Genomic DNA, 9,343 nt, shown 5'->3' with positions numbered 1-9,343 from the left:
ACGTTGTATTTCTGCAGATCAATCTTTGTCTAGTTGTAGCGGGCTACCTTTATGGGGGGTTAGTTGTACCTGCAAAGTTCAATTGGAGGAGGATTATTTGTTAAAATGTCAGCCAGGCGAAACTAAAGAGTGGTATTGCGTTTGTTAATTTTGGGGGCGGAAAGCATGTACTACTCCCTCGTGCCTAATCTAATCTATACATAGCAGATGGCATAACGATCATAATTATAGGAGGCCATTAAAAACTAATAATGCTTTTAAGAACTTCTGCTAAGTTTCTGAAAGCCTAATAGCTTTCCAGAAGCCTAAATACGAATTCTGTTTAGCTAAGAAAACGTCACCTCCACCTTGCCTTCCCCAGTGCCCGCCCCTAGCCCCAACGAATGCATTAGATATTATTTAATTTTAGTGTATATATATATATAATGATTTCATTTCATAACGCAGTCATCATGATTGCCATTTCACTTTGGACCAACACAAACGTTTTTGACATTTCATTATTAAATCTGGCTATGCAAGTTAATAGCGAAGAGGTATCACGACCGCATTATTCTCTTACCGGAAAAAACCATCACCACATTCAATACATATTGCCCTCCACTGACGTTCGAAGTTCTCTTATCACCGCTACATGCAAGAGTACATCGAATAATCCTATACAAATATTGCATATCCTTTTCTCATCTCTACACAGCGTCACGTCAATTGGTGGCCACGTATGGTTTTGCGCGCGAATGTGATCTAAAGAGCTGGCTATGTCCTTCAAACAAAAACGGGCCTAAAAGCCTGATTTGAACCTACGAATGAGAAAGAGAGAGGGAGGGAGAGAGAGAGGGAGGAGAGAGAGAGGGAGGGGGGGAGAGAGGGGGAGGGGGAGAGAGAGAGTGAAAAAGGTCCGCAGATGATGAGTAGCAAATGGCTGTAGAAAAAAAACTATTCTTCAGAAATACGTTACGTTGCCGCTCAGTGGCTGGTTAAAAAATATGAACTTTTTCATATCATCATCGAATCCTTTTTAACTGACCTTTCGTCTGTGCGTAACTGACCTTAACAGAGCTTTAAGCTGTAGCCGCGCTTCTGTTGACATGGTTGGTTAGTTGTATGTTCTGTGCGATTGATTCTGTATCATTATAAGCTTGAATAATATTTGTGTACATATTAAGTTTAACCAGATCATTCGTGTGTTCCTTTGCATGTTAGGGTCAATATTTCACTGATTTTGGTTTCATCATCTATGTTTCGTTCTTTCTTTTCACTTCTGTCATCGTTTAGAATTTCGTCCAGTGGAACTTTGAGTAAATAAATATATTTTATAGAAAACAATTAGTAAGGTAAACGTAACAGTTATGTATAATATTACAAATTTTGCTACGTTGAATGGCGCTAACAATCCAATACTTATCAAAGCAACATGTATGTAGTTCAAAGAGGTACAACATTCTACTATGTGGATTGTTTCATAGTATCCGCCTGATTCATTGTCGGGAAAAGGCACCTGTCTGACTCTGCCTGTATAACGAAACGTTTTCTTCTTTCTCAGTTACCCTCAGTGAAAATACCTTCTATCTCTGCGTCTCGCATCCTGTATGCATGTGTTTAAAAAATGATTTTAACTCCCCTAGCCTCTTATAGAGCTCGACAGAGCTGGCAAGATGCTGTTTGTATAGGAAAAAGTGAACTGTTCCATGAATCATTAGTAGAAAAAAAAAGTAGTGACTACTCGTAACGAATCGTATACACGAACATACAAACTTAGTCCTCTGATTTTCAGTTACGGTGGTAACTTGCCATACATTTGATCTGAGCGTATAAATTTTGCACTTAACCAAAGCCTATTAAATTATTACGTACATTTACGCGCCAAGCGTGTGCATCTCTCCTGAGCGACGCGCTCATTTGCTGCACGATTGAGATGAACGTTCGTTCACTCTTCGCTCCGAGTTTTGCTTGAAAACGAGATGTAATTACTACGAGCCGACGATCCCGATAACGGCTTTAATAGCTTTGATTCATCCTGTGGGTGGGTAACCTTTGGATGAATAACAGACCTTCAACCTGAGAATTTTCAAAGGTTCTCCTCGCGACTTGCTTGCTTAACGAGTTTAACGTTAATAAAGTGGGCCAATACGAATACGTATGGTACGATCTGCTACCGCTGATAAGCATTTTTGTGGTAACTTAGAAAAAAAAAATTTGCTTTTGATAGAAGGCTTGATAGAGACGACTACTTTTGTTAGATGGTTATGTTGGAGAATTCAGCTCTTGGAAGAATGAAACTAAATTTGTGAAAATTTATACTTTCGAGCATGCACATACAGAGATATCTGCTTAGTCACATATAAACACAATCGAATTTAGCCCCGGTTACTACCTAACTTCTAGCTATATCGGCGTTGTTCAATTGGCTACATAAAACGGCACTTTATCACATGTAACTTTTCGAACTATTTAAAACTGCGGCTATGCCATTGTCGCCACCCTATCCGCCGCCTGTTCATTAGATTATAGTCGACCAGTTTGTAGCTGCCGCCATCAGTCCACTGAGCAAACAACTATCTTTAGTATAATAGCATGCGTCATGTCCGTCAGATTCAACTGTCCGCTTCCCTTGTCACAACTGTTTCCTCACCGTTTCATCTAATGAAAAGCATTGAGTTTATTTTTATTAATTTTACAAATCTAGATAAGATGGCTGTTCCTTTCCATGCTGTGACGGCTCCAGATGCATTGCATTTATGTCGTTGTGTTGCGTGGCTACTATACGTACGCTGTTATTGTTCTTTCCATTGTTGTTTATTCTGTTGTTGTGATATGCCCTACAGGCTGCACTCCTGCCGCGTTGTCTGTCGTCGACATCGGCGACGTCGGCTTCGACGGCCGGCAAAGGTTCGTCATCCTCGTCGTCCCGACTGCTGTCATTATCTCCTCTTAGCCGGCGCATGGATTCTCTTGTCCTGTCGACCTTTTCGTCTGTAATAACGAACAATAACAACAGCCATAATAATAATAATAATAATAATAATAATAATAACAACAGCAACGGACGAAAATCGAACTTCCTGCAGATGGCGGCTGCCACTGCCACCAACAGCCATCATCATCATCATCATCATCAACAGCTCCATTGCAACAATTATTCCAACAATAGCATTAACTTCAGCCCAGGAGGCACTTCCTCGTCCTCAACTACGACGATTTCTGCCTTAACTAGTTCGCCGAGCACGAGCACTTTAACAGTCAGTAGCGGGCATAGCACTGGCAACGCCAAACGAGTCACTGATAGTAATAACGGAAAGGGGAAGAGCAACAAAAATCAAAAAGCCACTAACAACAACAACAACAATACTAGTGCGTCGATGATGGCCCCTCCGCCTAATGGCAGAAGTGCGATTAAGAACACGTTCGGCAAAAAGCGGAGATCTAGTGGAGCTCAGAAAGCGAACGCCTAGGCCGACAAATAACCCCAAGTAGAATATCATGGCGCTCTCTAAAAGCTGGGGCGACACAGAGTGTACAACTACATCAAATCACACCTAATACGTATATATATATATATATATATATATATATATATATATATATATACGAGTACGACATATATATATAAAAAAGAAACATCAATGGACATCGAACGCGCGAATAATTTTATCACAGCCGTCAAGTAACTATGTCTTCATCAATAACAGTATATCGTCGTTGGGTTCAGAGCGGGCGATAAAGATTCTAGCGATTTCACGGTATGCTCAGGCATACCGCATTACAAATTAGAAAAGCGAAAAAAAAAAGGAAATCGTTAATACATAGCAATGCCTTAACTCTTCAGTTCGAGAGCTGAACTAAAATAAAGGTCGCAAACACACGCACATGGTTTATTAATTAGCGGTTTAATAAAAAACCGTCTCCCGTTCTAAGACAGAGTAAAGAAAAAAAGTTAACCACAATATATATATATATATATATATAACGAAAAACAAGAAACAGACAATGGCTTTATATGACCGAAAAAAATGACGTTGAGAAATAGTCTTATATGATTTTGTTGACTGTATATGTAGAGGCAAAAAAAAAAGATTCTATTCATATATTTTAATATATTTTCTCAATGTGTAGGCTGTACATGTATATTGATTCACGTACAGAAGTCTAGTCGAAAGGCGAAGTTACTGAAGGTAGAGGACAGGCCATAGTGACGAAACAGTTGACGCCTATCACGTATCATTATTACGAATATTGTTCTGTAGAAGTTCAAACTAGAAGGTAAAAAAAAAATTTGTCTAACTGTGAAAAATGAGTGTTAGCACCGATTAATCGCAGTGACGACTGCTAATTGATTCCTTCCCTCGTCAATCCAGCCAAGTTGGACATAGGTTTTAGCCGTCTTGTCCCTTATAATAGACAACGCAAAGGTGATTAGGAACCAAAATTTCTTTCCTTTCTGTTGAGATAGCATTCGTGCAATATCCTTAGTGTTATGTCTTATTACATCGACCCCCCCCCCCCCCCCCCATTATTATAATTCCTATATACACGAATCGTCTCTGAGTTAGTCGTTTCAAAGGAAGACATTTTGGGTCATTCTTCTTGGTGTACAATAAGTGCAAGTGACTTTTTAATGTTAATATTCCTATCAACGAACTAGATATATAATAAAGATGTAGTTATATAGCGACAAGTAATCTGACTTACTTTTTAATGATCGTAGTTACCAAAATCATGTAGTGTTATTTTGTCATGCGGTTTTTTTCAGCTGGTCTCCGAACCGCCCACGTTTCATCGATCGCGTTCTAGTACGATGCCGACAAATGAACTCCACGTCGTAGGCAGAACCTAGTCGATTTGACAGAGTAAGTATATTGGAATTGTATCGTATTTATTTTCGATACAATAACGCCGGTCAACAATTGCCGCCAGAAGAGATGCTCGGCCATATTGAAAAGCCTAAAATGACAGCCGTGCGGTACAGCTGATCTTCTGGACGATTACCTAACGAAAAGCGGCAGTATTCAGGTTTTAAAAAAATTGAATATACGATGGTAAATAGCGTTAATCTACCGGTCCTCGAACGAGTGCGTATTTTGCGCCCCTATGTATATATATATATATATATATATATATATATATATATACGAGTGTCTCAACTACTTGGTAGGTCAGCGGTCAAACGTGATCCAATTATCTGATTGAATCAATGCATTGCTATTAGGTCTCACAGAATAATGTATATCGTATCATTCACCTCGTCGCTATATGCCTAAAGAAGTTTATTACAGAGCCTAAGGATAGGTAATAGTGACGTAACCTTAACTAGCGAGTCAAACCCTAAACGCGCAAATTCAAGTGGTTCATATGGATGGAATCTTTGATGGGAAAAAAAACATGGAAACAAAAAGCTAACATTTGTACGCAACTGAAAAGTGTGTGCGAATCCTAACTTTACTTTTAGTTTTGATAGACTAAAATGGTCGCTTCATCTACTATTTCGCCAGTAAGTCTATGAATATAACCCAACACTGCTGCATATGAATGCTGTTCCGTTCTGATCGATAATTTACATAAGGATGGAATTTTGTACAAAGATACTTTAATTTACTTTATAGAAAATACGATATAAAAACTGATTTGCGTCGCTTAAGTATACAATGTATAATAATCTATTAATAATAATCATTGATATTATATTATTAAGTGTAATTATGATTATAATTAATAATAACGACGAGGACAGTGATGTATTTGCCATAACGGCACGACAAATGAAGCCGACAGTACAATGAAGCTAGGATGCCGATGGAGTGCGACAAAATCGTAGGTATTGACGAAATACTTTGAACGTAACATGGCCAAAAAAACCACCGAGTTAATCAAAGTATAAATGGGAAACACCCAACAATGTCAGACAGCAGAGGTTCAGGACATTTTTATTGCGGACTGATCAAGGTGTCAATGGTTGCTTCGAATGGCTTTCTGTTAGCCGACTATGATTGTCATCCGATGCGGGAGAAGAGTGGTCAGAGATTTATACTGAAATAACAGGAGGGAGAGCATTTTCTTTAATGGGCAAATATCGTCCCCTTTGCTGAGGAGAGTAACGACTCGAGTCTTATTTCTGGTTGAAACGTCCGTTTGTACGTCCCGTGAACTGTGTGGTATAATGAACCTTATTTCCAGAAATCGGTAAAGATGTGCTGTAACGATAACAACTTGAGAGCCAAAACATGTAAATGTCAAAGCAGATCTGGCTTGGCTGTTAAACTACCTGGACTGCAAGAGTTCCAACAAAATGTGATGATACTTCAACAAAAGTTTCGACAGCTCAGGTTTTGAAGAAGACAAACTCACAATCACATTGTTAAGAGCTATTTAATGAAATAAAATTGAAGATTGTTATTCTATTTTTCTTTTTTTTCTCTTTTTTGAACTGGAAACAAATCTTACTATCATCCTTCCTAGAGATACACGAACTATTTTGCGTACAGAGCAGTATAAGAGCGTCTGTAAATAAATGAATGAGCTCATAATTTTATTCTGGTATTGTACAGGAACAGGTATACTAAAGCCTTATCCAATAATAGTACAAGGTGAGCCAAGTCGGACACTACTTAGTGAGGTCGTAACATGGGTTTTAAGGGCGTATTTAATGACAGAGGCGTTTACGATGAACGTTGAACCTGTTACTTTCGATTGCATCGTACTTCAGTCGACGACCTTCTGCTGCCTGTACTGCTAACCGACTAGGAATGGCGCCCATAAAATGTGCAACAACGAGTGGGTATGAATTAAAAGGATCCGTACAAAAAAAAAGACGAGTTTATCAACGCGGTTCATCCTGTGCTTTCCGCCATGCTGATGTTTGTTTCACTATAAACTATGACTATTGATTTTTTGCCTTTACCATTATTCGCAAACATTATTCAATGTCCCCAAATTTAGCGATTCCCTCTGAAACGGCTTTTAGAAAGCCATCCAATAACTGATAATAACACTGATGTTAATTACTGCATTGTCGCCTCAAGCTAACTTAGTTAATAATAATAATAATAATAATAATAAAATAAAAATAACAATAACTTAGTTAAAAAAATAAAAAAAATTAGAGTAATTGTTATAATGAAAATAGTTCTGTCTTATTGCTTCTGAATGTACTTACTAATTTAGTTCATGTTTATAACGAGTATACGTAAAATAACGACAGTAGCTTAACCTCCGTTCCGGGGATTATAATTGAGTTCTTATAAGCTTCTACAAGAATTATCAAAAACATACCGATACAAATGACAGACATAGTGATCGAAGGCCCAACAACACATTGAAGGGGATTATACACACAAAGCTAGCAAATCATTTTTAAAACTACTTTATCGTTAAGATTTTCCCCTAGCACGACAGACAAACGGCTCTTTGTACGAATCATTATCACTAACATAGGTCTTTATTGCGGTTCACAAACTGTAAGATGCCAGCAGAAATCTGTATACAGGTACGGTTACCAGCTGATCGCATTTGGCGAGTACAGTATGTGGATGTCTTCGGACTCATGTAAAGGCTTCGGACAGTCCCGAGGTTCGGCAGGTGCGGTCACAGGCAAAAACGATCCAATGCTGCTGGAGCCTCAAATGCCATATATATCTACGCCCTCATTCAAAACTGCGTATCTTCGCGCATGGGCCGTCGCATCTGGCGTACTTAAGATGCGGTTATTGTTGCTAAACATTCAGTGGGCACTCGTATATTTCCAAAGTGTTATTAGGGGTTTATTGTTAGCGGTTACCCTCTTAACTCGAACACAACTCAAGAAAACATTTTTTATTTTTTAACTGGGGTGAGGAATACACTTTCATAGGCCCTTCCCATATCCCACTGATGCAACAGGTCGGTCAGCCAATAACCGCTGGTGAGAAACGTGACATAGTAGTTCACATCGTGGGCTAATACTTTGTAATGTTAACTTGCTTTTTGCGTGTTTCCGTGGTGGACCCAGTGATCCCCTCTCCTGGATAATCCCTGTAACTATATCTCAGGGTTTAGATCCGGAGTTACTAATATTTACCAGTTAGCAGCTGAAAATCAGTCGCAGGCTGAAAACGTGTAGGTACTATTAGTGTGGTCAGTGCACCATTCCTGTCTTCCGTTTCAGTCTCGTTAGATTCAAGATTCAACATCTTATGCTTTATCAGTTTTTGTATTTCTGCTGCATTAGGTCGGACTCATGTAGCAGAAGTGCCGGTCTTGATGCAATCTTTGGCTTACCCCTTAGCAATCTTGTTCATACTAAACATTCAATAGGCGTTATTACACTATTGACCACCAAAGCCTGCCCCACTGTGTCCAAATCATTTAACATATTCCATCAGCTAGAACATCAACTATGTTCAAACTATTTAACTATTTAATAAAAACACGTTGTCTAACAATAGTCAAAGGAAATCGTGAAGCTTAACAGCACCGCGAGACTAACAGCAGTCTGCCTTTAGTTAGCTCTAAAATCTTACAATATAGGACTTGTTTTTATATAATTTTCTGATGTGCTTGCAATATGTTTTACTAAGCTAGAATGAACCAATCCGGACGAATTCAGCGTTTTTATTTTGGGTGCATTGTCTGTAGATGTTCGAGAGGATTAGCTATTTCCAAACTTCAAAGCCATTTATAATAATTTAAAGTGTAATTAAGGAACAACGACGAGTGCCACGACCAGAGTCGAGTTGTGAACACCCGAGTGCTGTCATTTTATTGACCGCACAGGTAATTGATAATACGTATTTATCATAATTTAAAGCTTTCGTCATTCACTGCGTTTTTTTGTAAACTGCAACAACAAAAAGAAGCCCAAAAGGAAATTCCCATAAATTTCTCAACCAATGATTTCGTTCATAGAAAAGCTTCTGGTAGTGTGTCAAGCTTTCACTAATTGTCTGTTTACAAACAAACGAGGTGAATTGCTCCGTGGCAAAGATCTGAAATAGACGCAAGACATGGTATAACTAAACATGTCATGTCTATCTTGTATACTGTTCGTCAGATTTCTCCTATAGTTTGGTACAATTTGGTACGTTGTTTTTTGTATGTGCTGTATATATATATATATATACATACATGTGTGTATATATAAAGGTATATACATGTGTATATATATATATACATGTATTTAAATTGTTTCGCTTCCCATGTGACGCGTGATCTCCTTGGCATTATATTTAATTTGATTATGATTTCTTTTTAGTTTTTTAGGCTTCTTTAATCTTAATAACGCACGTGTCTCTATAAGTCTTTCTACTATCTACGTCGCAGTACGCTTGTATAACACCCTTTCTCTCGTTTGCCAAGGGCAGAAAGCCTTTAT

At 38.4% G+C, this 9,343-nt stretch overlaps 1 protein-coding gene across 3 annotated transcripts; it reads left to right on the top strand.

Annotated features, from left to right (window-relative positions):
* The first annotated feature begins 2,529 nt into the window (after positions 1 to 2,529).
* On the top strand, positions 2,530 to 6,395 carry LOC111267501 (uncharacterized). 3 transcript variants are annotated; one of them, XM_086971346.1, is made up of 3 exons: positions 2,530 to 3,239; positions 4,751 to 4,847; positions 6,172 to 6,395. In XM_086971346.1, the coding sequence occupies exons 1-2, from the start codon at positions 2,943 to 2,945 to the stop codon at positions 4,832 to 4,834; spliced, it is 381 nt and encodes a 126-aa protein (XP_086827472.1). In that variant the 5' UTR covers positions 2,530 to 2,942; the 3' UTR covers positions 4,835 to 4,847; positions 6,172 to 6,395. The 3 variants fall into 3 exon arrangements, 1 of the variants encoding a protein (XP_086827472.1); XR_015313837.1 differs by having other exon boundaries at positions 2,533 to 3,239; positions 4,723 to 4,847; XR_002684661.2 differs by having other exon boundaries at positions 2,591 to 4,847.
* Positions 6,396 to 9,343: the final 2,948 nt, after the last annotated feature.

This window comes from Varroa jacobsoni, unplaced genomic scaffold (genome assembly GCF_002532875.2).
Source record: "Varroa jacobsoni isolate VJ856 unplaced genomic scaffold, vjacob_1.0 scaffold_1194, whole genome shotgun sequence".
In the NCBI taxonomy this organism is placed as follows: Eukaryota; Metazoa; Arthropoda; class Arachnida; order Mesostigmata; family Varroidae; genus Varroa; species Varroa jacobsoni.
This window is presented reverse-complemented; position numbering and strand designations above follow the sequence as displayed.